The following is a 26,170-nucleotide window of genomic DNA, read 5'->3' as shown; positions in this document are numbered from 1 at the left end:
AATTATAGAAATGAACTTTAACTTCCAATCGTTTTGTGGATTCGACCCTTTCGGCAAATACGACAAATAGCATTGTTTGGCCTCCAAGTCTTTACGTTCAACTTATTTTTAGACATTTCTAATTTCCTTGGCTGACAAGGCGCACATTCATCATTACCCACCACAATATTATTATATTCAACCACTTGCATTTTTTTTGTGGTCTAAATACCACTTGCAATTAAATAAAGAAAAGAAATTTCTATTAAATAAACTTCGCAGGCTATGTTCAATTGATATACTTACCATTACAGGGAAAACAAAATCTCTCTCCCTTACTGTCATAGAATCAATGTTTGTGTTTCTCTAACGTAGCTAGTTGCTTGGTCTCTTTAATGGCGGACGATGAAGATATTTGTCTTGGTTCGCTCGTCGTGCGTATTGGCAATCTTATCATTGCCTTGCCGACATTCACCAACTTTCTGAGTCCTCTCTCTAATCTCTTATATGCATAATGTATAAGAGGCAAGAGACCAAGCTTCTGGCTTTTATGGCTAGGCCCCAGTCACCCGTCAGCATTAATTGTGCCCCAGTGAGTTTGGATTCTGAATTAGTTACTGTGTGCGGGCTATGTTCAATTGATACTTCCCATTACAGGGGAAACAAAAGATCTCTTCCTTACTATTAATGTTTGTGTTTCTATAACGTAGCTTGCTATATCTATATGCATGTATGATATTAATTGCTTGGTGTCTTTAATGGGCGGACGATGAAGATGTTTGTATTGGTTCGCTCGTCGTGCGTATTGGCAATCTTATTATTGCCTTGCCGACATTCACCAACTTTCTGAGTCCGCGATCTCTAATCTCTTATATGTACGTATAATGTATAATTGTATATGGATGTGTGTCTGTACTCTGTATTGTGTGTGAACAAGTTCTTCATCTTCTCTCTTTCTTCTTCTCAATCTCTTCTGAATTTCTTCTTGTCTTCGAACTATCATAAATTCATCACACCAATCATCCACATTGAAATCCAACAGGATAGATAGGAACGGGCAAGCAATAATGTTTGACTTCAAACAAAGCCTATATGATTTCCCCTGATCAGAGAGGCCTCTTCATGAAGGTAACAAACCCAGGTCAGGGTAACAGAATGAATTTGCAACAAGCAAAAGCCTCTACGGAGTTGATTATGGAGGTTATGGTCTTTCAAAACGCTAATCCGGCTAATGTACGGTTATGGTCTTTCCTGTACATGCCGGAATGGGATGGTTTGGGGTTTGACTCGATTCTGGTCTGGAGAGTGGAGGCTGATCTCAGTCTCTTTTAATTTGTTTTTGGAATTTTGGGCTGGGCCTCGTTCTTCCCCTCCCTTTATATGAGGTTTAGTCCATCATTGCAGCTGGAGTTAAGGTTAGGGCTTTCTGTAACAGCGAGTGTTACTGTTAATAAATTAGAATGCCCGAGTGGGTAAGAGACTAGAGAGCTTCTCTGCCGTTTCAATTTGACTAAAAGGAATGGCGAAGTCAATCACTCTGATTCAAACAATTGCGTTTGCAGGCGTCTTCTCTGCCGTATCGTTCTGGTAATTCCTTCAGTTTCTTTCACTTTCCTGGGTAACTTCGCCTCTTCTCCTGCATTGCTTCTTCCGAAGTAATTCACTATTAGGAGCAATCTTCACTATGTTTCTTCAGGTACGGCTTCGTGATCGGTAGAGAGTCCTCTCGGAAAGAGCTCGGAGATCTGGTTGAAGATCTTCGCCGTCGGAACTCCGCCTCCTCGCCACCTTCTTGATTCTGTGGTAATTTATTCTTTCTTTCTTTTTCTTCACTATCTTCTTTTTCGTTTTTGTGTATAGAAAAGTATATTATGTTGAGGCATACTGTATTGTGGTGGAAAACTAGACGGTTCCATATTGATTCCGTGCTTTGTGGGGATTGCCATCCACATGTAAGCGCATTTGCTAAATACGGTGAGCACCGAACTGAGGCAAATTGGTGTCTATCATTTAGTACATGTGAGGGATCTTTCCTGGAATTTTTTTAGTTGAACTTGCTTCTTTGCTACCAGAAAACTTTGCTTTAGTTAGGGCCAGAATGTGCAACACCTCTGATGTGGTTTTGTTATTTGTAAAGAATTTCTGTGATTGGGACTTACGAAGAAAGGATACCAGTTATATTGATTTTGTTTCCTTAAAGTAACGTCTTTTCAGCTCCATGATGATAGCTTTCCTTTATGCATATTGCTGCACTGAATGCAAGTGAATCTCGTTGTGCCAGTTATTCGATATTTTGACTTCGCCTCTTTGTATTGTATTACTATTTTATTGTTTTGAAGTTGTTTGAAACTTTTGGCGTGGAAGCATCTACTGATTTCCAGTTTCATATTTAGGCATTTTCTGATAACATGTAGCATGGAATGCCGTTCATATTGGGTATGTAAGTCACCTGAGTTATGAATTTCTGTCTTGAAGCGTAGGCACCGGAGTATTTGTATAAAACACAACATATTTAATCAATATCTTTGGAGAATTAGAGCATGATATGAAATAATGAGCCAATTTATTGAAAGAATAAAATAATGCGCTGTTTTTCATGTACATGCATTTACTATTCTACACCAGAACAGCTTCCTTGCTGATCTTCATGTTCTTGTCTTTGATAAAGCCAATGTATAGGTTAGTTGTGTGTATCATCCTTTGCTAGCCTTTGGTTGTTTACCACCTTCTGACATACTTCTAACAAATTCTGCTAAGTGCCGCCAGTTGTATGCTTCAAACAGCTTTTTATTCATTCTTAGATATGTAAATGCACTCAATCTGTTGACGGAATCTGACCTATTTGTGGCCAAAAGTTGTTTAAAAGCACCTGCTCATGCCTCTCCAGTGCATTTTCCCCAGAAAGTTCTCTTCCAGCAGCCTTTGTGGCCTTCTTTACTTGCAGAATTAGCCCTTCTGGTGAGCATTTTGCTTTTCCAGGCTGTTCTCTATCCCTTATTTCCATGCAGGTGAAGTTGAACATGACTCTATGTTTACTAGACATCTGTGCAATCTGTAGGTAAGCATCTCTGTATCTTGCATTACAGTATCCAGCAGTCAATTCGGCTGCATGCTTTAGTAGCTTCCTGGAGTACCATTTAGGAAGAACTGTTCATATTCTCTGTTCCATGTTCCATCTCTATGGAAAAATCCAGTCTCCTCTGGGAATTCTTTGTATTGGCCAGAATCATGGGGTCCACTTCTTCCCCAGTCTTTCTTTCCCTTTGCCTCTGCTGATGCTCCCAGTGAAGCTCTCGTGTACTGTTAAAAAAAGAAAAAGCATGTTTAACAATGAAGTTCTTTGAAAAAGGAAGTGATTTTTATACCTTGTTCTTTGTTATAATGACTTGATATCCTCTAACTTTTGCATTACTATAATTCTTGTCCCCAATCCCCTCCCCCCAACGGGTTTTGCTACAATTATTGATCTAAAAAATTTGGCCCCTAATAAATTAATAATTCTTTGTGGTAGAATTTGATAGGCTACTATTCTTGACAACGCACCATTTAGATTGCCAACTTCACCTTTTCATAGCATTGAGACTCTCCTATTCCGGGAAACTTCCATGTACCATTGCTTTTCGGAGAAGCTGGGTATCTAAACTCTCCACAAGGACCCATCCCCACTTGAATTTCCTGCAACAGAATTTGGATACGAGTTTCTACGCAGTAGAAAATAAGAAAGGGATTAATATGAAATGAGTTATCCCCAATACTGACTTGTGATATTTAATGTGTGTTTCAAACTGTTGGCCGTCCCCCATTGACATAGGCAATGCCCTTGTTTTATGTATTACGAAGCTGACTGTTTGAATTTTAGCTTTCTACTATTTTTTCCGTCACTTTTTGGTATATATTAATTGAGCCACACATAGGAGCAGCAATTCGTAGTTGAAGAATTGGGGGAAATTAGTAGAAGAATATAGTGATAGGAATCATTAGCATAGTGATCATTTGAAAAAGTTACGAGTAGAGTGTGGGGATAGCTTAAAGGATGATTTATCGTTAGGGTTCGTTCGAAAAACACAGTTTAAAAAACAAGCACCACTAGGATTGACACAGTTTTGGGATGCTCAGAGCACTAAAGCACGTAAGAGGTTTGGAAGGACTTATGGACATAGTGGACACTTGTTAAATATTGAAATACCTATAACCCTTCTTCAAGCTGTTGTACATTATTGGGATCTCGCATATCGATGTTCTAACAATTGACCATACTCTTCTATTAAATGAGACAAATCTATAGAATTGAAAGTAAAACATCGATATGCGGGATCTCAATAATGTATAGCAGTTTGAAGAAGGGTTACAGGTACTTCAATATTTAACTAGTGTCCGATATGTCCATAAGTCATTCCAAACCTCTTACGTGCTTCAGTGCTCTGAGCATCCCAAAATTGTGTCAATCCTGGTGGTGCTTGTTTTTCAAACTGTGTTTTTCAAACAAACTCCAATGATAAATCGTCCTTTAAGTTATCCCCAAGCTCTACTCGTAACTTTTCCAAAGCGTCTCTAGTTTCCCCTGTCTCGCACTGTGCTACTAGTCCCTATCACTGGTGTTGAAAACATCATCTTGTCCAATTGCAAAGAATATGTCTAGTGAATGCATGGGAGTATATAAAAATAGGGAAAGAATTAGTATAAAAGATATAGTGTATAAAACAACTAAAGGATAATGTTTGAGACCCCCAAAAAGTGACTTCCATTTAATGTGGAGTGTTGGATGTGAGGTGGGCCCTATATATGTGTGTTTAATCAATGATTATTTTAATACCATATAGATTTGGGAAACTTTTGAGGGTCATATTTTGGTCTCTAGCATTGTCCTACAATTAAATTATATACAAAGGCAATTAATATAAATGAAAGATATATATATGGACATGTATGAGTGATTAACAAGTGTACAAGCATATGTGGTCAAGTATGGATAATTAACAAGTGTGTAAGTATATATGAACATGCACGGATAATTAACGCGTGTGCAGGTATATATGAACGTTTAATAAGTGTACAAGCATTTATGGACATGTGAGAGTGTATGTATATGAACATGTATAAGTATACAAGTATATATGGATATGTATGGGTAATTATCAAGAAGATATGATCATAACCTAGGCTAACATATATATAGCAAGTGTATAAAAGATGTTCATGTGTGGTTCAATGAATGTATGTATACAAGTATGTATTGAGTACATATAAACATGCCAATAAGAAATAAAGGTACCAGGTATATAAATGTACATAAAGTAAATAGAATTAACGATAGGAGAATCCTCCATTGTTCCTAAACAAAATCAAGTTCCTACAAATTTCTAAAGGTCTCGAACCAGATCTAAGGGTTATCTAATATGCATATGGGTGGCATATGTAACTATAACGCAGCTAGTGACATGCCACTAGATTAGGTTAGTTCGCACACCATATCTAGAAGTTGAACCCATCCCCCAATATCTTAAAGGGACGTCAATCCAGGAAGAAGTTTTTCTTTGCTTAAGTGAGGACAAAATCTATCAAAAGCAAAAGATCAACCCTCACTAATCACTAGCAGGGCCCGGGTTTTATGGGCCATTTGTGTGCATGTGAATAGTGATGTGTGTGTGGGGGACCATACCGTATCCTGAACAACACTCAAATACTCATATTTCATGAAAATCAAAAATCCTACAAACACATTAGATTCCACAAAACTATACAACAAAATAAACAAATGAGCCAAAATAGGAAAACACCAACACAAGAAAAGGCCCGACCCCTTTGGTACAGCAACCAAGTGTCCCTAGTGAAGTCGCCAACTAAAGCAATTGGCATGAAAAACAATGAAGTCGTCACCAATTGATTTTTGGGATGTAATTGGACATCCATTATGCTCTTTGAGAAAAATGGGCAATGGGGTCTATTAAGCATGGGGAAGGTATTAGGCACCCCACAACTCTCGAAAATGGTTACCTTTAAATGTTTTCCTATTTGGCTCTAATTTGTTTTTGAGGAATGATTGTATGTCCCAATTGTTTTAATGAGTTTTTCATATGCCCGAAAAATCACGTATCATGAAATGGGTGGAAATGTTTCATTATTTTTAGACGAAGCTTTGATTTTGAAAATCCCATTTTGATGGGTTTTATTGGAATGTAGTGAAAAATCCACTTTGAGTGGTTTTGAGAAAAATGTGCACGGGATCACTGCAACCATCCCCATCTTGGGCAAAAATGAATAAAAATTGTGGGTTTTGGATAATTTGGAAAAGAGGTGCACGGGATCACCGTGGCCATTCCTGATTTGGTCAAAAATTGGATAAAATCCCACTTGGAGTGGGTTTTGATAATTTTGAAAAAAAATGTGTGCACGGGATCATTGGAATCATAGTCATTTTCCTTAAATCAAAGGCGTACCACTTGCTCGAAACATCTTTCTATTAAGCCAAGCTGGGAATGGCTACATCGATCCCAAGCACAGATTTCAGTCAAGCCGGGAATGGCTACAGTGATCCCGAGCATAGATTTTAGCCAAGCCAGGAATGACTATAGTGATCCCGAGTACTTTTTTAGTCAAGTCTGGAATGACTACAGTGATCCCGAGCACCTTTCCTCATCCTTCCCGTACGAAACTTGGCTAACTACACATTTGTCTACCCATAAAAGACATATAAAGGGGGACAATTGTACTAATCGATTTTTGTCCAGTCGAAGAATAATTAATAAAAACAAAAATACAAAAATGTAAAAGTTCCAAAATTCAAAAGCCCATTTCGTGGGCCCACAAGTTTACAAAAATTAAAAGTCTGCTTCTTGGACCCACAAGCATACAAAAATCTTAAAACTCATTTCTTGTACCATAAGCCTATAAAAATTGAAGCTCAAACTCAATACAACTAAACCCTAGAAAATATCTAAAAAATAAGAGAATTAAATAATAATAAATAAAAACCTTAAGAGGGAAAGTATGATACATTTATTAGGGTTTTGCAAATGAAAGGAAAAGACGAAAGGTTAGTCTCGAGGGTTTTAAAAAAGAGAAAAAAAAAATAGGCTTTAAGGGGCATTTTTGGGATTTGAAAGAAAAATACAAGTTAAAGAAGCAAACGTGTGGTTGCTTTTGGGGGGAGGGGCTGCTCAACACAAGAAGGAAAAAAAAAAAACAGGAGATTTTGGGGGAACAATCGCAGCCGCCACACACACTAGGAGACAAATAGGTTTTGGGAAAGGGATCCACGACTGCTAGAGAAGAGAGAGGAGAAAAACAAAAGAGAAATAGCAGAAAAAATGGGAGAAGGTAATGATCCATTTCATACTTTAATCCCTGATACATCTCCTTGGTTCTTTTTCTTTGATCTTGTTTCTGTATTTTTTGGATCCCATTTTTGATCCGTTGATATTCATTCAAAACATTTGAATTTCGTGAAACCGGAAAACAAATATGTTTTTAGGGATTAGGAGAATTTATTTGAGAACTCAAATGTAGGTTTAAAGATATTTGATCCATTCAATGAGGCTTAAATGAATTTTTCTTTTCTCATAAAAAACATAATTGTAAGTATGGCTTGAATTGAACTTTTTTAATTGATTGCGGACCCTTTTGGTACATCGATCAATCCCCAAAAATTCCTTTTTCAAAAATATCAAAATTCACTCCAATGTGGGATTTTCCATCAAACTTATCCAAATAGCCCGTTTCTAAACTTATCAAAACCCACTCTAAGTGGGATTTTTCATCCAAAATAAGCAAAACAAACATTTTTGGTCAAGTCGGGAATAGTCAAAGTGATCCCGTGTATTCCTTTTTCAAAATTATCAAAACCCACTCCAAGTAGGATTTTATCCAATCTTTGGTCAAGTCGGGAATGACCCTAATGATCCCATGCATACTTTCTTCAAAATTATCAAAACTCACCTCAAGTGATATTTTATCCAATCTTTGGTCAAGCCGGGAATGACCCCTATGATCCCGTGCATATCTTTTTTTCAAAGCGTGCGCTTTGAAACAATCCAACATCTTTGCGCTTGAAGTGTGATTTGTGCATTGATAACACTAATTCTAATGTTCCCAATAAAAACTACTATAGATGATACCCAATATTGATTTTCAATGTAATTATGAGTATGATTTAGACAAAGTCCATGTTTGAAGTCAACATGAAAGTCAATCATTTTTCGTGCCTCTAATATGTGGACCAACAAAATGAGAACAATAAATTTGAAACATTTTTTTTACATGGTCCGTCAAACAAGATAACTAAACAGTTCTAAAAATTATAATATAAACATCTAAATGACCATTTAAAAAAAAAGGAGGAAAAAAATTGCACCGCCTCAAATCAGTAATCCAATCTTTAAATGTCTTGGATGAAAGAGAGCTCTCTCAAGAGACAATAAATGACATTGAAACATTTTTCTTCAGCTCTAAAACACTTCCAACAGCTGGACCCTGGATATTAGCAAATACACCGTTCTCTTCCCAACATTAGAGCCTTTCCAGATTTGAATTCATACATCAAGGGTAGTAAAAAAAACCTCAGATCACAATGAGTATGAGGACTAAAGCTGCAAACGATGACAAAACAGCCCATGAGAACTGATAATGGAACTAATATCCAACTTCAATACAGGGGCTCCTAATGATGACGGAATCTGCAAATGATTGTCGCTGCATGGCAGTCTCAGAAGATGATATTGGTCAGAAATGGACCTAAAATCTAAACGACATGCCCCTTGGCTGCTTGAGCTGCATATTAGTTTGTAACAGCAGTAACTCCATCCCACTTTCCATTGTGAATGTTGTCAACTTAAGATCATTGAGGTTTCATATATGATGGGCAAGTGGCAAATTTTACAAATATCCCGGCTGCTCATGGAAAAAAAATCACGCTTTTCAAGCACATGTAATATTATGATTCAAACATAATGCAGTGATCTGTGGCCAACATTGAAATGTCGAAGAACAAATATGATTAATGTAAATCAGATGACTGAAATTATAATCACTCAAACAAGAGAAAGAAAAGTAAATAATCGTGAAATGGGGCACATAAGGAGTAGATGAAAAACAGTGATTACCCCTCTGGACAAATGGGTCTTCAAATGATACATAATCCATCATTACCTGAAGTCTGAAAAACAAAATCATGTTTAAAAGTGAAGACAGTCACATGCAGATATCTGAATAGCAGTATGTGAACATAACAAAATGAGTAGATGTAGAGGAAATGATGATATGTGAACAGAACGAAATGAGTTGAGGATGGTAAGTATAGAAAAAAAGAAAGAAAAAAACCTGTTTTTTACCCAATGTGCATCGACTTTTTGAGTCTCGCTCGCTGCTCCAGATCTTTGCAAGGTTAATACTGTGTTTAACAACACTGCTTTTCTCTGAGGCTGAGCTGAATAATAAGAGCTCCCTTGATTCAATAATCTTTTTGCGTGGGGTACGTGGTCTGTTTCCATCAATCTCACTCCAAGCAAAATAGACATGTCTTTGGTTTGAAGGAACCTGCTAATTGGCAGTTCTTTCAGATTACAAATACGTTATCTCGGAAACAAAACAGTCTAATGTGCAGTGACAACCTTTAAAGTTAAGCATTTCATGTGAGATTGATACGATTTCCACATCTTATTTCAGTGTCACCCAGGACTGCAAAACTGAGTGGTGCACGAGCCCTACAAAGTACAAAAGACATATACCTGGTTACTGAAGGGATCTGCTAAATACAAGGCAGTCAAACACTCAAAAACTCAATGCAATTTATGCTTCCAGTACTCACAAGAGGAAAGAATGCCCCAGTGTATCCACATACTTGTAATTGTTCCAACTTTGTCAAATTCTGAGCAGATCACAGTCATTTTGTTTTGATGTCATCGTCAGAAATGCCAACAAGTCCTCTTCAACAGCTAAAAACAATCTCAAAATGCTGAATGAGAAGTTCATGAATATATCCGAAACAGAGAAATGTATATTCAGCTTCCCAGAAGCATTCGAATACTTTATCGAGGTGTCAAAAGGCTCAAAAATTCTGATTCCATTGCTCTCCATCGTCAAATCGAATACATTTGCAGTCATTTCAATAGTATCTCCTTTCAGCACAAGTCTAACAACAAGGACGGGCACATCAGATGTAATCCTCCCATTATATATTCTAAACTACTGAACTTTAAAGCAACAAAAACTAATAGAAAGATTCGTTTCTTCTATTCCTGAATGAAACTATACAAAAAGCAAGCTTGAAAATGAAGATAGGGCTTCTTTTTTTATAAGAAAAATGAAGGTGGGTTATTTAAATATGATAACTTTCCCACGTAGTCATCCTCAAAAGAAAATCCCTGACATAAAAATAATCTTCAGTAAGTCTTGTCATTTTTTTTATTGAAGAGTAAAATTTTCAAATCCTAAGGAGTGGCTAACATTAGGTTTCATCATACACTAGTTCAGTCAAACTACTTCCAAAGATATTAAGGCAAGACACGTACCCGGAATTTCAAAGCATAAAAATCTGAAGTAGTGTAGAAGACCGCTAAGCATCATGCATCATGCATCATGCATCGTGAAATCAAGGAATGATTCATCCGATGAACACATTGAATTGAAATGAAAACAGTGCTAATAATTTCTTACTAAGGGGTATTGGATGCAGTGAGACTTCAATGCATTCTTTGGAAATATTACGGGCATGCAAAAAGTTACAGTTAAAATAAAGTAATTCAAAATACATCACCAAAGAAATGGCAGTAATCATTGTAACAAATTTTCATGAAAATTAAATTTGGGATTTCGATATATTAAAAGTTTACTTCTTCTGCACTAACATGGTGTGAACACTTACTGAGACATCAAATTCATTCTGCTCTGCTCCAATAACCAGTACAAAGCTTGGTCACAAGGATAAAATGACAAAAAACCCTCCAAACCACTGTGTAAGATATGTACCTTACATATGTGCTGCTCGAAACCCTTTAATCTGTTCATCCTCTTCCATGTTTTCCTGATCATTGAGCCCATCACTTGAACCTAACAGCAGTTGATGATCTTTTTCCTTGTTATTATCAGCTGTCTTTAGCATGGAAAGCTGGTCCATCGCAATAACATTTCTCTTGTAGTTCCAAACTAGCATTGAAATATAGTCCTGCGGTGAAACTAGACCTTGTTCTCCAATGCTATTCCGTTGCTCATCAACAGTTTTGGGATCATCAAGTCTTATATACTCAAGCAATGCTATCTCGTGATCAGGTCTCCAATTACTTGGAAAAGGTGTGTAGTCAGTTTCGGGTACCAGAGACATTCTTGTATACTGGAGGCCATCAATAGACTCTACAAGACCCATCCTCAGCAAATTATGGAACTCTGGTGACTGCCCTTTCTTCTCCTTAAGAGGCCGGCTGAGATTACGATCACCAATTTTGTACACTTTTGCTCGTGAACGAAGCTTATATTTAGCAGCATAAAGCTTTGCAAGGGATCCCCTTACAATATAAGAACAAAAGTTCACTATTTTCTTTCGATTGTCAGCATACCTATACCACTCAACCATGGTTGACAAAAACTTGTTCATCTGCGCATTGGTGTGAGCTTGAGTAGCATGGAACATTCGAAAACAAGGCTGCGGGTCTGGATCCCTATCCCCCTTGATAAAGTTCAACTTCCTAAATTGTTTGATGCATTGTTTCAAGCTTGCTGTGACTGACAAAAGAGTGCCCACACCCTTTTCACTAATGATCTTTCCCCCAGTTGCAGTGTACCTAAGAGTTGGATACACAACTCTTCGACATAGTACATGATCAAGAAACATTATACCCTTAGTTATATGTTCAATAGGGAGGCTCTCGTTATCTAGCTTTAGCATGTATTTCTGATCACAAAACTCAATTAATTGCTTTCTCAATGTCGCTGCATCTGCTCTTGGTCCCCGAACGCCAATCAAAATGTGACCCCCATATCTTATGTAGTCCATCTTTCTGGTCTTGTCAGGTCCGCTGGTTGGAACAAATTCCGGCCAAGACGTATTCCCATGTTCTGCTTCCCCTTCAGGGTTGTTCCATATCACATCATTCTTTGATGGATGGTAGAATTCCTTTGTCTTCCTCTCCATCCATCTATCAAACTCATCCAGGCAAATATTGGCCAAAAGGGGACTAAGAATCCCACAATGTCCCCATGATGGAACTTTCCCTGCCTCCTCGGGAGCAAAACCAAAAAAGGTTTCTAACCAATAAGGGTCAGGCTTTGGCTCGTCTTCTGCCAACACCCTTTTCTTCTGATATTTCCTCTTCGTCTTCTTTCTCTTCTCTCCCTCATCAACCCGAGTTGTAATCACCGGTGTAACCAGTGCTGATTTTATTAAATCCATCACCTTCTTATCCCTCACATCCCTTAGCAATGCATTTATCACAAACCCCACCTTCATCCCATCCAAAATTGTACTCAAATCTCCCTTAATATACCACAAATACCCTGCAAAACTCCTCCTAATCACCCTCAAAACGGTATGCACGCTTCTTCCGGGCCTAAACGCAAACGACTTCTGGGAGAACCTTGCCTCGTATATTGGCTCCAAAATCATAAACAACACCTCCTGAACTATCTTATCTTGAAAAGCTGCAGGTTGTGTGGTTGTTAGAATCGCCTTGATCTTCCTCTTGGACAACGATGCATAATCGGTCTTATCTTTTGGTGATTTAATAATGAAATCCAACCTTGCCCCCCACTTAAACCTTTCATCCAGAACCGCATTGCGCAACTTTAACAAGTCTTCTAATGCTGATTTAGTTATCGAACTACGGGGCATATACGCCCCCATCTCATCAGCAGACACTTTCTGATAAGCTAACACCCATAGCTCAAATCTCCTAAGATAAGAACTCAAGTTTGTGACAGTTCTATCTGGGTCTCGAAAATTCTCAATCCACATTTGGGAACAAACTGACACTCCATCTTCCTTCATAAGGGTAGAGGGGTCATTGGGATCCGGGGGTTCACGCCTATGCAACGGTGTGAAATAAGAAAGCAAACGAGACAATACCAACCCATTTGTCCTAAACTTTGAGGGATTGGAACAGGAGTACAGTAACCTGGTAGTGGTGATGCTGGTAGGGATGCGATTGGCATTATTGAGAATTTGTTGGGTATAGATAGCAAGACGAGGATGCATCGATGTGGCTTGTGATAGAAAGTTCCAGCGATGTCTTCAGCCCTGCATGTCGCCTCTGCTGTCTGTCTTCGTCTCCTTCGTTGCTCTCACTTTCCTCTCGAATCAGCCTTTGATCTCTCAATCTTCAGTTCAACACTTCAACCTTTACTCGAGAATTCTAGTTTTGTTCTTGTTCGCTTGGGGACTGGGAGGTTGGCTTTTTCATTTTTCTTTCTAGCAATATTTTTTATCTTAAGATTTAGGGCATCATAACTATGTCAAATGACTATTCTAGCCGCCTCATATTTTTTAGTTCGTTCAAAATGGATAAATTAAATTTTGTTGCCTAAAAACTTATAATAAAAAATGATTTTTAATTTGATAGAGAAACTGATAAGCATCTTGTTGTAAGTCTAGTGATCATATCGTCGGGTTTAGAGGTAACATATTGTTCAAGTCAGGTAATCAAACCAATGGGATGGGACGTAATTCCTTGGTCCTTGGAGTTTCTTGAGTTCCGTGGGTTGAGGACCGATGACACGGGCTTGCTTCTTATGAGAGGTTAAGAGCTCTATTTTAGATCTCGGGTCAGTCTTACACTCTTACTTGCGGATTGGGCATCAACTCAGGACTAACTTGATGGCTCGTTGTGCGCACGAGATGATCATTTTGGGTTTAAAACTGTCTCAAGGGTCTCAAAGTGACCATTGAGCTGTGACCTTCCCGGTCACCCAAAAAAAGATGAGGATGATAATTATTATGTAGTATTTATAAACACTACTTTCACGAAAGACCTCACAATCATGCATATCCCTTGTTGGAGAACAAAATTAGTTAAAAAATCTAACATAAATAAATCAAAAAATGGAGTAAAATTATCAAAAATATATATATAAAAAGGTTTTTCCCATTCGGTGTTAAGGATATACCTTTCATTAATATACAATTTCTTGGACAAATGGAGTAAAAAAAAAATTTAAAAAGAGAAGATTCCACACACACATGAAAAAAAGTTTATTTTGGTATTCTTGGTGAATTGGTGATCTTCCTAGAAACCAAGAAGGATGCTTAACTTTAATTTAATTAAGAATTTTTAGAGATTTTCAATTTTTCATTATTTTGCTTGGTTATTTACTTTTGTCATTCCTTCTTCTGCAGGGAAAGCAACTTGCACAGTTACTGGATGAACATCCTGCTGTATTGATGGGAAAGAGGCACCATGCTTTAGTTGGACTGGGAGAAGTGCCGCCAACAAAGTTCATCAATCTGCCTGTACCATTTCAAATTTTGCTCTTAATCCGATTCATTCACTCAACAGATAACTTCACAGGAATATCGTATTCAAATCTTCCTAAATCATATAATTTTATTCCTCAAATCATATATTGTTAACCATAAATCTGGTCAGTACAAGGGCCGATTAGCTTATATGCCTGCCCATAAACCAATTTAACGTCAATTAATTGACTAAACTAACATGACATCAAATGTCTGACAACTCGTCGAGGGGAATATAGAGACCGCTCTTGAACAGATTTATTCAACTGAATTGTTGCTGAAGAGATCTATCAGCTTCATACCAAGTGCGGAAACTTATAACATTTAGTTGGCAGCTGTCTCTACACCTCCCTTCTTATCGAGCTCTTCCAAAGCTGCCCACAATTTCGGATCTTCATAGTCCTTGATGAGAAGGGTAGGTTCTGCTTCCATCAGCAAATGTTCCGGATTTCTGGTGGTTAAACCAACAACAGGGATCCCAGCTGCTACTCCAGCTTTTATACCAGAAACAGAATCCTAGCCAGACAAAAGGAGGAGCACATTTCAATTTCCAGGAAGAACCCAAAACCAATAAGTAAAATCAGGGTCTGGGGAGACTGCAGACCTCGAAAATGACTGTGTGATCCTTTGAAACCTTGAGCACTTCAAGAGCGTTCAAGTAGGGTTCTGGATGTGGTTTGGCGTGCTCACAATCATCACCAATGATGACAGCCTCAAAGAAATCTGAGAGGCCGAGGGTTGATATCATGAGTTCAGCATTTAGCCTGGGAGCATTAGTAACTGCAGCCCTTTTGAGCCCACGATCTTCAATCCATTTCTTCAGTTTATATAGACCATTTATAGGTGTCAATTGTTGAGGGACCAACCTGATTTCCCATCAAAGAAGTTATGAGGCATGTCTTCATGCAAAAAAAGAAGAGAAGAAGAGTTTACCTTCGAAACATGGCTTCCTTATCTTCAATGAATTTCAAACCTTGTTGCACATCATCAGGAAAGAGACGCGAGGCAATCTCCACATTATGCTTTCCAGCAATATTTTCGATGAAGAATTCCTCAGTAATTGGGACCCCGCCATTGAACTTAATCTGTAAGGAATCCCATGTCAGTCAATCTCATGCAAAAAATAGTACCAGTCACAGCTTATTCATACACATCCATCAATGTTGAGCGTATGAGCTAAAAAACATAAATTATGCTTCCAGTTACATGAATACTAGTAGCAGACTATGTGAAGTTCGTCATAATATGATACAAATGAAAACAATCAGAAAATAATGATTGGTAGAAAAACGGGTACCTCTTGAAGCATTTGCCTGAAGGCATAGTGATGGAGGGGATCTGAATCACATAGAGTTCCATCAACATCGAACAACACTGCTTGCAACGGAGCAAGTTTTGAAAGGCAACTTTTACTGCATCCATAAAACAGAGGCAAAAAAAGAAGAGCATAAAATTTCCATTTCAATTTCTAAACCAGAAAAACAAAAAAGAAGAGCATATGAGTATTTTATCTAAACGGCTCTGCAACTAGTTCAGGTACCACATTCTTGACCAATAAATTCCCACCAAAATTATATCAACATCGAGTATCTAGCCATTTGGTTTACCACATCACTCAGCGATGTAAAACTACTTTGCTTTCCCATTAAATTTTATTTCATTCTATCACTCAAAAAACTACTCTGAGAGCAATAAATGAAACAATGGCACTTCTATGGTGAGTATGGTGCAAATCTATGACACTTGATAAATCTAAACCCTAAACTTTGACAAGGCCTATGGAAACGAATCCATCAGAGAAAGGCTTTGATGACATAAAAACAGAAAATGATACATAATGCTCCTACAATGGGCTCTCTTGATAAAATCATTAAAACACAGCGATCAACAAATAAAAGCATTATAGACAGAAAGATAGTAAGGAAAATAGAAGGCCTGATGATAAAGCAAAGCATCCAACCCCCACGATTCTACTAACGCATTGATTTCTATGCGATTGAATCATTATCACATTGCATCAAATCTCCTGAATCGTTAAGACGGTATATCAAAGGAAGCTCCAAAACGAGATTTGATGGTTACCCCAAAAAAATTCGAAGAAAATCACTGTCAAATATCGTACAAATTACCTGTCAACAGAGGTTTCACTGGACGAAAGCGTCATCCTTTGATGGTTACCCCAAAAATTTCGAAGAAAAATTTTCTCTGTAGCTACTGAGATTTGAGAATTACCTCCAAATGTATTGTAGAAGAGGTTGAATCGAGTGGGATTTAATAAGAATTGAAGAAAAGGCATAAGAATATGTGCAGAGAACCAAGAGAAGGAAGCCAAAGCACGCCAAGTGGTTTGAGGCTTTCAGCGACAGAGCTTCATTTTTTTCCTTCTTTTTTTGTCCCTACAGTTTATTTGATAATAATACTATCCTCCCATAAATTTTACATAATTTCATTTTGTATCTGTTTATAACTAAATATATCAAATTTGCTCTGAATTGGGTCTTGGACAATGAATTTGTTAATTTATTTCCTTTAAAATTATTTTTTGTATTTAAATAAGTAAAATTATTATTTCTACTGCTCTATATATATACACACACAGAAATTCTCAAGTGCGGACGTCCACAACTTAATAATTTGGTCGGGTACCCTTTCAATTAGTGAATATCAAAACTGTTCCCATTTAAGGTACCCAATACCAAAACCATTTCAAAACCGTTTTAAAAACCGTTTAAATTTCTAAAACCGGAATCGTTACATAACCATTTACCATCGAGTATCCGTTTACCATTTAATCTGACTTATCATGTTGTTATATTTTAAATGTTTAATCTATAATTCTATTATATTTCTTATCAAAAAAAAATTCTATTATATTATTTTATTTAATATGCTTGATCATGTTAAAATTTAACATCCTAATAATATACCTTTATATAAATGATTTATAATGTTATTACTATAATTCACTTTTTTAATTAAACGGTTTGAGTACCCTAAACTCGGCATAAAAAACCGAACCTAACCCTAAACCGTAACAGGCTTGAAAAGGAAAACCAAAATCATTTTCAAACCCTATAGGATCGGTTTTCGAGTTTTAAATGGACCGAGTATCCTATAGATAGTGCTCGGATCAGTTTTTTTTTACCATCCCTATCTTGGGTGCTTTTTTTTTTTCAAAATAATTTTTTTCCTTATGGCTAAAAAATACAAAATGAGTGGCTACAAATTTTCAATTTTCCTGAAGACTTGGGAAATATGCAGCTAGTTGTCCTCCATTTTCTACTCTTTTCATTTAGTCACTCCTTTTTCTTTATTTGATATCACTATTCCCAAAAAATAATAAATAATGCATCAAAAATGATTAAAGGAGGGGCTTCTCTTCTTACCCCAATCACGTTTTCCTACTACTTTTCTATATTTATACCTATAATTGTTGTTTATAAATTAGTAATTTCCTCGAAAGTGCAGGAGTTCGAGTGCAAATTTGCTACTTCCTCTTGCAAAATAAAAATAAAAAATTTATTTCGTCAAGCTTACCGAATATATTACCTCATCAAAAAGATATCACCATAATTTAGATGTCACAGGTTCAAATCACGAAAACAATCTCTATGTCATGTCTGAATAAAGACGTACACATTTTTTCCTCTAGTAATCAACTATAACTTCTTGTGATGGCTAACAACACTAATGAGTATAGAACAGTTGATATGAAAGACGGGGTCCCTCCCTAAAATGGTTTCCATGTCATGGCTGATGTGGTTCTACACAAGTCTAAGATGGCTTTCTGTGCATGCCTTCCTCTCCAACTTGTCAATGAAAAATACCCAATCAGCTTTCACAATGGAAATGAACTTGCAGCAGGAATTACCAGTACTTAATTCAGAAATCGCTTAAAGTTGCTTCCTGGCTCACCCTTTTTTAGCAATATTAGTGCTGTTTGTTAAAATATGGAGATGGATGTTTCCCTTAAATCTTCTTTACTTTCTCTCGTAGCTAGTGGGAAATATCATTAGATGCCTAATCCCATAGCTTGTGGAGAGTTAGAACTTGAGTCCCCCAACCCTATAGATTCATCTCCAATCAACTCGGTCACCTTTGGATGATTACCTTAGAGGGTATGAAGAGTTGAACTTGAGTCCCCCAACTATAAGGCTTCATCACCAATCAACTCGGCCACCTTTGGGTGATTACCTCAAAAGGCATGGAGAGTTGGGCATGGAGAAAAAATGGTTCCCAATGGAGCCAATTTGGTGGCTCCATTTTGTTTGGACCAACATGAGGGCGGGTACATGGGAGAATGACAAAGCCCATACCCCCATGTTTACTCTCCATGTGGGTCCCACCATTAACACACTCACTTTCTTACACAAAAATCAATGTTGGATCCACATCTATTATACCAAAAATAAATGCAGCAAATTACACCATTATACCAATATATTTTGTTTACCCAACCGCATCAACAAAACACTTCTTCCAATACATTGTCCCCAGCAAAAAACCATCATTGTGGTTGGTCGGGTGTGTGAGAGTTAACTTGAGTCCCCCAATTGTAAGGATTCATCCCTAGTCAACTCAGCCTCCTTTGAGTGGTTAGCCCATAGGGTTGTTTGGTGCATATGTGTCTAACTATGTCCCTCTAGTATTTCTTTTTTCTCAAGCCAAATCCTTGTGTAGTTTCTGATTCAAAGTATTTACAAGTTAATGGATTCAATTTTCTACCTACTTGCCGCCAATCTCCCTCTGTTTGGCAATTTCACATATCATAGTCAAATAGCTAGTGTGCACAAATCAGCCAAGGTTTATGCTTTATCTATGTAATAATATGCTTTTGACATGAAAGACGATAATGACAGCAGAATTTGTTTGAAATTAGAAGCACCTGTTATAATTACCAGACAGAGTAGTATTTGGCTTGATTAAACTTTGAATTTGCTTAATAACATTTCACACCAGAACAAGGTTTAACTGATGACTATTGTTGTTAATACCAACGACTTGAACTCAAGAAAGGAAACTCGATATATAATTTGAATGGTCAAAGAGAAGATCTCTACTTATCTCTAAATCGAGTCAGTCTAGGAAGGGTAGCTAAGAAACAATTCTGGCAGAACTCCACCATAGTATTTTTAGCAGAATGTCAAACTTGACTTTGTTTTACCAAACCAAAGCAGCTGGACCCCTTATTTCACTATAAATACTGGAAACCTTCTTCACTTCATGCATAGCTCTTACCATCTTATCCTCTTTGATATCAATTCCCTGGCCAGCTATTTATCCCTGCAATGGATGTCTCTCTGAGAACCATTTTTCCTTTTTTCGCAACTTTGCTTCTCCTGCAAACTCTATCTTCTGCTACGACTTGCAGCGACTGCTTCATTAGTTCCAAAGCAGCTTATTACCCAGATTCTGACGTCCAAGGAACAGAAAGTAAGAGAACATTATAAACCAAATATATGAACAACTTCTGTTACGTTATGTTATGCTATTGAACATGTGTTCTTACCTAACTTTTCGCTTGATCCAGTCGGTGCATGTGGGTTTGGTTCCTTTGGAGCAACGATTAACGGTGGAGATGTATCTGCTGCATCTGAACTCTATCGAAACGGTGTCGGCTGTGGTGCATGCTACCAGGTATGTCTAACAATCATAGTATATCCCAAACCTAAAATTATAACATTGAGACAGTGCTACTCATGAAATTGTTCCTGTTCAGGTAAGGTGCACCGATAAATACTATTGCACAGACAAAGGAGTGAATGTTGTTATAACTGACCAAGGCTCAGGTCCTCAAACTGATTTCATTCTTACTAGACGAGCCTTTTCTCGCATGGCCCAAACCACAGATGCAGGTGCATCTCTGCTAGCCCGTGGCGTGGTTGATATTGAATACAGACGGTAAGTTAATATGTACAAAAGCTGCATTTCCTTGTAACTTCAAAAAGAAGGATGACTTAATATGACCAGTTGAATCAAAGAGAAAAGAAAGATACTATCTGTTGCTCATAAACAAAATCTCTACTATCAGAGCAAAGTGCATACTCAAGTATTCTTCAAAAATTCTCAACAACACAGCAGGTGGCAACTATTGGATTAGCATAAGAACTCACTTTCTCTCTCTCTTCTCTCCATACAGTGTTTCATGCAGCTATCCGAACAAAAATATCACGATCAAGATTGATGAGAACAGCACCTATCCTCATTATTTGGCTTTTGTGATAAGGTATCAACAAGGCAAGAAGGATATCACTGCTGTGCAGCTATGTGAGGTAATGTGCACTTCATGAGAAATTGGCAATTTTTACGATGAAAACTTGATTTCCTTTCAGAAAATTTTTCATTCCAACATAAATACTATGATTAACTTTATTTTTCATGTCTGCAGACACAAAATTTTAAGTGCAAACTCTTAGATAGAAGCTATGGAGCGGTGTGGACAACTACTTCTCCGCCTAGTGGTCCCTTGACGCTAAGGATGTTATTCAGCGACGATGATGATGAAACATGGGTTATTCCTGTCAATAACATACCACAAGACTGGAAGCATGGGGAAACATATGACACAGGAGTACAAGTGAACTAATAGGCTCATGCACCACCAGATTGTATAACTCATTTGTCCTGGTTAACCACTGAACCAAGACCTAGTGATTTCACACACATAGATATGTATTCCCTTTTATTTGCTAATTATCTTATTCTTATTGGCTTTGAATAAGAGACGTTCTTCAATAGTTCAATGTAATCATTGTGACGTTGACTCGAAATTGCTAGTTAAATAACAAAGAATTGAAACTTTACTCATTTAAAGCAGTGATGTTCAAATGTCTTATTACTGGTGAACTTTTTCATTATTGGAGAAAAAGAATCAAGTTGTTACTTCACAAAATAGTTTTTGATTTCACAGTTATTCTTTATTCTTCCTTCATACGTAGTTCCTTCACAAAAACTGAGACTTTGACCTAGTTTTGCCCAATAATTGCCCCTCAATTAAAAATTGGATTTCCGTTAGTCTCACAGGAAGTATAGATTAACAGGCTTCTTCTAAGAATATCTCCAGCTATCTCTAGCTCAAGTCTAAAGATGATGCCAGCAAGTTGGACCTGGGAGATGGACTTGCAGAGTTCAAAAGACAAATTCTTGGGAGATGGACTTGCAGAGTTCAAAAGACAAATTCAGTGCTGTGACTAATATCATTTCAAACTAATACAATTTGTCCTCGAAATTCAAAATCCAAACTATCCTAAATAAAGAGAGAACAATCGGTTGTTCAAAATGTTTACTAGGAATATGTAAAGATTAGAAGTGTAAACTCTATAAATGGGAGTGGATAAACAATAATTAATTAAATAAAGTGAAACAGGAACTCTTTTAACTTTTGAACAACCAATTGAAAAAATTGCGACAAAATGACATGTTTCATCCCCAAATATGAAAATATGTTTAGAATGACTGATATCTTACGTTCACAGCGCATATTAAAACAATACACCAGTGTCAGTGATCTTTTGTAGTGGGTGTATTGTGGGATTCACAGGTGAAAGTAATACAAGAAATTGAAGGTTAAGCACTCATATCTTCTACTATAATCAACTGTGTAATTTACTAGTTTATCTGAAATGTATTGCAGTTTGAAATACTAACCTCTAGCATGAAAATCTTTGCTTCCAAGCCATTCTCGTCCATCTTCGACCAATGTCAGCAATCACAAACATTCTTGTCCAAAATGCATCTTCCACTTGAGAAAAAAGAATTGAAATAATTTCCCCTTACTATAAAGCTCTTAAAATGTATCTAATTCTCTACAAGATGATTTCATCCAAGCACCAATCTTGCCTAACATTGAATAGATCATGTTTCTCTTATTGAATGAATCATCTGACTTTGAAGATTCTGAACCCAACTCTCTTAGATGAACCATGCTGGACCCCGCTTCTTTCTACAATCCCTTTTTCTTCATCAACTTTCTCACATTTTGACATCATCCCATTTCACATTTGCAGCACAAATGTTTGATAACATAATAGCTAAGGGCATAAGGCCCGATATCATTTGGTTCCACGTCAATTAGTCGTGTGGCCACAATTCCCCCGGCTACGAATTTGAATGGCTAGTGACTAGTGCTTGCAGAAAGTAAGGCTCCCCATAGCGCCGGCCCTGCATTGATAGCCATTTTAATTATAAGCTCTTATGAATCTTTCATCAAACTAGCCTTGGCGGGATCAACGATGCAACCATAGTGCTCCACCTTTGGTTCAATCTTGTAAACACTTTGGATTATATTGAAGTACCACCAAACCTCCAAACCATTTCTGGATGCGTGCATGCAGTTAAAACCCAACAAAAGTTGCATCGTTTGGAATCCCTACATACCCTGAAATCATTGAATTCCAAGTGAAATATTTCTTTGGGGCATTTCATCGAATAGCTTACCTGCAGACTTCAGATCCCTATTCTTCACATACCCATCAATCATTGTATTTCAACTCACCAAATCCAACACAGATGCTTCCACTGAGTGTGTCCTGGCCGAGCTTTCCCGGCAATGCATCTCCACCATCCCTCACAATATCAATGGCTCTAATTCTCGACTCATGAAGTCATGAGCAGTCTACTTCATTGTGGAGTAGACTCCAAATTAAAGCATTTAAATTTAGTTTGGGCGGTTGGACAAATCGCAACTGCCCAAGACAGAGATTTGCAGACTTCACATGAATTTGAAATCTATATAAAAGTAAAATATAATTTCACATTTTTTTCCCTCCCAAACTTTCTTTTTAGATTTTTTAATTCATATTTCAATTTTTATTATGTTTTAATTATTTAGTCATAATCGTCTAACAACAATTTAAATTATCCTTTATCTAAACTCTAATTAATAATTTAATGATTATTCTTTATCATTATTTAAATTATAATATAACGATTATTTATTACTAATTTTAAAAAATATGTATAAAAGTATAATAAAACTTCACATTTTTTCCTCCCAAACTTTCTATTTTTTTTAGATTTTTTAATTCTTATTATTTTTCAGATATTTCAATTTTTATTATGTTTTAGTTATCATACTAATATATACAAGTATAAAAGTTGAATACATTTGACTTTTTTTCCTCCTAAATTTGCAAGATTTTTAAAAATACATATTAATTAATTTTCCACCTAAATCAACATTAAAAATGTTCAAATCAAAGATGTAGTGGATACTAGGATATCTCCTAAACTTTCATGTTCAAATATTTTCAAGACATTTAGAATGATAACCAACACTTATTTTCAAAATTTTTAAACATCTTCAAAAAGATTATGATAACCAACACTTCAAACACATATAACAATAGTAGTTACTGTGTGACATTATTATCCTAGAAGGCTCCTCAGGTGAGGGATCTCACACTTTATTTAAACTACGGGATCCATCCCACACCTTTCACGAGTGAGACTCATTACGTGTGAGGACCAGACTTACACCAAATGAATGGTGTCAGATGGATCCCTCATTCTAAATAAAGAACGGGATCCCTTACCTGAGAATTTTCTTGTTCAAGGCTCGACCACCTCTTTTTTCGACAGTGGCGAAGCAAGAGCATCTTCATCTCTAGAAAAAATATTGTTTGATAATCTAAGTCTTGCTTATTAGCCTGAATCTTAGCTCCGAAGCCCCTTCTTTTTCAGTCATCCTTCTTCTTAGTTGCGGATTCTCCACTTCTTCGGATTTGGATGTAGATGTGGCGGTCAATCACAATCGGGTTAATCCTTCTTGCCAAGTACAAAAATAGTTAGCTGCCTTTCAAATCCACCCACCATAGATTGTGGATCTTGTTTGTAATTGATTTCTGCAAGCCCAAAGAGCAACTAGAAATTTCTTGCATTAATGAGATTTAGCTATATGTACTAATTATAGTTATAATCTCAATTTTAAAATTAGCAAAACACTTTCCTTTTGTTTGATTGTATCTGTTGGCTCATGACTGATTTCTATTGTCACTGTTGTCAAATGCCAATACCTTTGTTGTTCATGTATGTTGTGTTCTTTAGGGAACAAGATGCTTATATTATTGAATAGTACCAAATCAGTATGAGCAACAAATTTGTTTGGAAAATTTGGGATTGAAAATGTCTTAGCTGAAAACTTTTAGAGGGGAAAATGTCATAACTATTCTAAGGGCCTTTTGGATCAGCCTTTTTTGGAGCATTTATACTACTTGTTAGTATAAATGCTCCATGTCAACCAAACAACAATTTACGACACATATTTCGAGACAATTTTTTGCAACATTTATACTATTTTGTGAAATGTTCCATCAAAGAACAATTTTACAATTTTTACCCAGCTTTTTCCAATCTTGCCCCCAATATATTGTTGATTTACCAAATATACCCCTGGATGACCTAATAAAATTTAAATAACTTACCAAATAATGTATACCCTTTCCAAATAATGTATTAATTAAATTTAATTAACTTGGTAATTTATTAATTATTTTATAATTTATTATTTTCTTCAATTAATTTAAATACATTTATCGATTTTATAAAATTTGTATGTTTGTATACAGGTATACAATTAAAATGTCTAATACCCCTACACGTAATTTATCCAATATGCTACACAACACAAATGTTAATAGTAAAAGTTCAACCAAACACCTACCCAGCATTCAAACAGCATATCTGCTACTAAAATTGTCCAACATTTCTGCTACCACCATTTCTGCTATAATATCTGCTACTTTGCAAATGCTCTACCAAACTAGCCCTAAGTCATTTATATCCCAATTTTCGTGGAGGGAAAAATGCTCCATAATTTTCATGAAAAACTTTTGGAGGGAGACAACTAATATTAGAGAGGCTACGTGATAGGTATATTGCCTTTGGATTAATTAAAAGGTTGAGATTGAGGCAATTTGAGACTCAAATTTTGACAAAAGTTGGGAGTCCCAAATCCCTATTGAGCAATCATCTAAGTGATGTCCTTCTACCACATTATGGGCCACATATGATCAAAAGCGATTTAGAAGCTTCATGACATGATAAATGAAGGAATATGATCAAAATGGGGTTCCACCGTTTGAGGTAAGGGACAAAGTGGGGCACCCTTTCAACTTTTTCTGTAGCTAAATAATTTTAAATTGTTCAACGAGTGCACTATTATTTTAGGGAATAGTGTCTTTTCTAGAAGTTCTTGGGGAATTTAAGCAGTCACATCAACGATTGTAAAACAAAACTATACTACAAATGTAAGGGGTAGCATTGAGTTTTTGAGCAAACTGAGCAGCCCATCTAATACTATGAACCACATGGTATCTTTGCAAAATGCTGCAGTGGATCGGTAAATACATTGCTATTGTAGGAAACCACAAGCTGCCCATAATAAGCTTATGAAAAGAAGAGAGGGTTACGTTATGAATCTTCACTTACAGGCCAATGCTGTGCATCATGGGGATTCCATAGACACAGTCAAATAGGAATAGCACGTAGAAATTTTTTTATAAAATCATTCCCAATGATCTCATACCTACACAAAATCCATTGATATGATGATAAGGCAACATATAAGATTTAGGTAATGGTTGATGACTATTGCAAGCAAAAATTAGTTACATAGCTAATTACATAGAGTTAAATATTTTAGTCTCATATAATCCAGTGATAACGTTTCTTTTTGAAGTTGTACATCTTTTAGGCGAAATTGACATTTTTGTTTATTAAGAAGATGTATTTAATGGTCCCAAAGATGTCATTTGG

At 36.6% G+C, this 26,170-nt stretch overlaps 4 protein-coding genes and 1 pseudogene across 15 annotated transcripts; 2 read left to right on the top strand and 3 right to left on the bottom strand.

The window, feature by feature from the left end:
- The first annotated feature begins 274 nt into the window (after positions 1 to 274).
- Positions 275 to 14,428, top strand: LOC120017125. Of its 10 annotated transcripts, none has more exons than XR_005472101.1 (4): positions 275 to 1,566; positions 1,676 to 1,782; positions 2,867 to 2,937; positions 3,038 to 3,170. XR_005472101.1 is itself a non-coding variant. In XM_038870221.1 (3 exons), the coding sequence occupies exons 1-2, from the start codon at positions 1,499 to 1,501 to the stop codon at positions 1,773 to 1,775; spliced, it is 168 nt and encodes a 55-aa protein (XP_038726149.1). In that variant the 5' UTR covers positions 275 to 1,498; the 3' UTR covers positions 1,776 to 1,782; positions 14,297 to 14,428. The 10 variants fall into 10 exon arrangements, 7 of the variants coding, with proteins under 7 accessions (XP_038726149.1, XP_038726150.1, XP_038726146.1 ...); XR_005472100.1 differs by having other exon boundaries at positions 2,835 to 2,937; XR_005472099.1 differs by having other exon boundaries at positions 2,781 to 2,937.
- Positions 2,596 to 10,077, bottom strand: LOC119979859 (annotated as a pseudogene).
- Positions 8,311 to 13,381, bottom strand: LOC120017122 (nuclear intron maturase 2, mitochondrial). Of its 3 annotated transcripts, none has more exons than XM_038870209.1 (5): positions 10,838 to 13,381; positions 9,782 to 10,105; positions 9,585 to 9,677; positions 9,306 to 9,510; positions 8,311 to 9,130 (listed from the first exon to the last, which is right to left on the bottom strand). In XM_038870209.1, exon 1 carries the CDS (start codon positions 13,157 to 13,159, stop codon positions 10,943 to 10,945), a length of 2,217 nt encoding a protein of 738 aa, XP_038726137.1. In that variant the 5' UTR covers positions 13,160 to 13,381; the 3' UTR covers positions 8,311 to 9,130; positions 9,306 to 9,510; positions 9,585 to 9,677; positions 9,782 to 10,105; positions 10,838 to 10,942. The 3 variants fall into 3 exon arrangements, with proteins under 3 accessions (XP_038726137.1, XP_038726140.1, XP_038726138.1); XM_038870212.1 differs by having other exon boundaries at positions 9,815 to 10,105; XM_038870210.1 differs by having other exon boundaries at positions 10,942 to 13,381.
- A 58-nt stretch (positions 14,429 to 14,486) lies between the features above and the next one.
- On the bottom strand, positions 14,487 to 16,792 carry LOC120017123 (haloacid dehalogenase-like hydrolase domain-containing protein Sgpp). Its single transcript, XM_038870213.1, has 5 exons — positions 16,546 to 16,792; positions 15,714 to 15,828; positions 15,350 to 15,501; positions 15,021 to 15,282; positions 14,487 to 14,932 (listed from the first exon to the last, which is right to left on the bottom strand). The coding sequence occupies exons 1-5, from the start codon at positions 16,710 to 16,712 to the stop codon at positions 14,741 to 14,743; spliced, it is 888 nt and encodes a 295-aa protein (XP_038726141.1). The 5' UTR covers positions 16,713 to 16,792; the 3' UTR covers positions 14,487 to 14,740.
- A 2,851-nt stretch (positions 16,793 to 19,643) lies between these two features.
- Positions 19,644 to 21,232, top strand: LOC120017124 (expansin-like B1). The gene is made up of 5 exons (XM_038870214.1): positions 19,644 to 19,849; positions 19,947 to 20,053; positions 20,136 to 20,317; positions 20,556 to 20,688; positions 20,805 to 21,232. The coding sequence occupies exons 1-5, from the start codon at positions 19,705 to 19,707 to the stop codon at positions 21,000 to 21,002; spliced, it is 765 nt and encodes a 254-aa protein (XP_038726142.1). The 5' UTR covers positions 19,644 to 19,704; the 3' UTR covers positions 21,003 to 21,232.
- The last annotated feature ends 4,938 nt before the right edge of the window (positions 21,233 to 26,170 follow it).

The sequence above is a fragment of the Tripterygium wilfordii genome, chromosome 15 (genome assembly GCF_013401445.1).
Source record: "Tripterygium wilfordii isolate XIE 37 chromosome 15, ASM1340144v1, whole genome shotgun sequence".
Lineage (NCBI taxonomy): Eukaryota > Viridiplantae > Streptophyta > Magnoliopsida > Celastrales > Celastraceae > Tripterygium > Tripterygium wilfordii.
The sequence above is the reverse complement of the archived record's forward strand: the minus strand, read 5'-3'. Positions and strand labels throughout refer to the sequence as shown.

What these genes read in the sequence shown, in the direction of transcription:
- LOC120017123 (XM_038870213.1), bottom strand. Translation starts at nt 16,712, where the DNA reads ATGCCTTTTCTTCAATTCTTATTAAATCCCACTCGATTCAACCTCTTC. An exon ending in TCAGGCAAATGCTTCAAGAG is followed by an intron (nt 15,502 to 15,713) that starts GTACCCGTTTTT and finishes GATTCCTTACAG; the next exon opens with ATTAAGTTCAATGGCGGGGT. An exon ending in ATCACACAGTCATTTTCGAG is followed by an intron (nt 14,933 to 15,020) that starts GTCTGCAGTCTC and finishes TTGTCTGGCTAG; the next exon opens with GATTCTGTTTCTGGTATAAA.
- LOC120017124 (XM_038870214.1), top strand. Translation starts at nt 19,705, where the DNA reads ATGGATGTCTCTCTGAGAACCATTTTTCCTTTTTTCGCAACTTTGCTT. An exon ending in GCTGTGGTGCATGCTACCAG is followed by an intron (nt 20,054 to 20,135) that starts GTATGTCTAACA and finishes GTTCCTGTTCAG; the next exon opens with GTAAGGTGCACCGATAAATA. An exon ending in GTTGATATTGAATACAGACG is followed by an intron (nt 20,318 to 20,555) that starts GTAAGTTAATAT and finishes CTCTCCATACAG; the next exon opens with TGTTTCATGCAGCTATCCGA.
- LOC120017122 (XM_038870209.1), bottom strand. Translation starts at nt 13,159, where the DNA reads ATGCATCCTCGTCTTGCTATCTATACCCAACAAATTCTCAATAATGCC.
- LOC120017125 (XM_038870221.1), top strand. Translation starts at nt 1,499, where the DNA reads ATGGCGAAGTCAATCACTCTGATTCAAACAATTGCGTTTGCAGGCGTC. An exon ending in TTCTCTGCCGTATCGTTCTG is followed by an intron (nt 1,567 to 1,675) that starts GTAATTCCTTCA and finishes ATGTTTCTTCAG; the next exon opens with GTACGGCTTCGTGATCGGTA.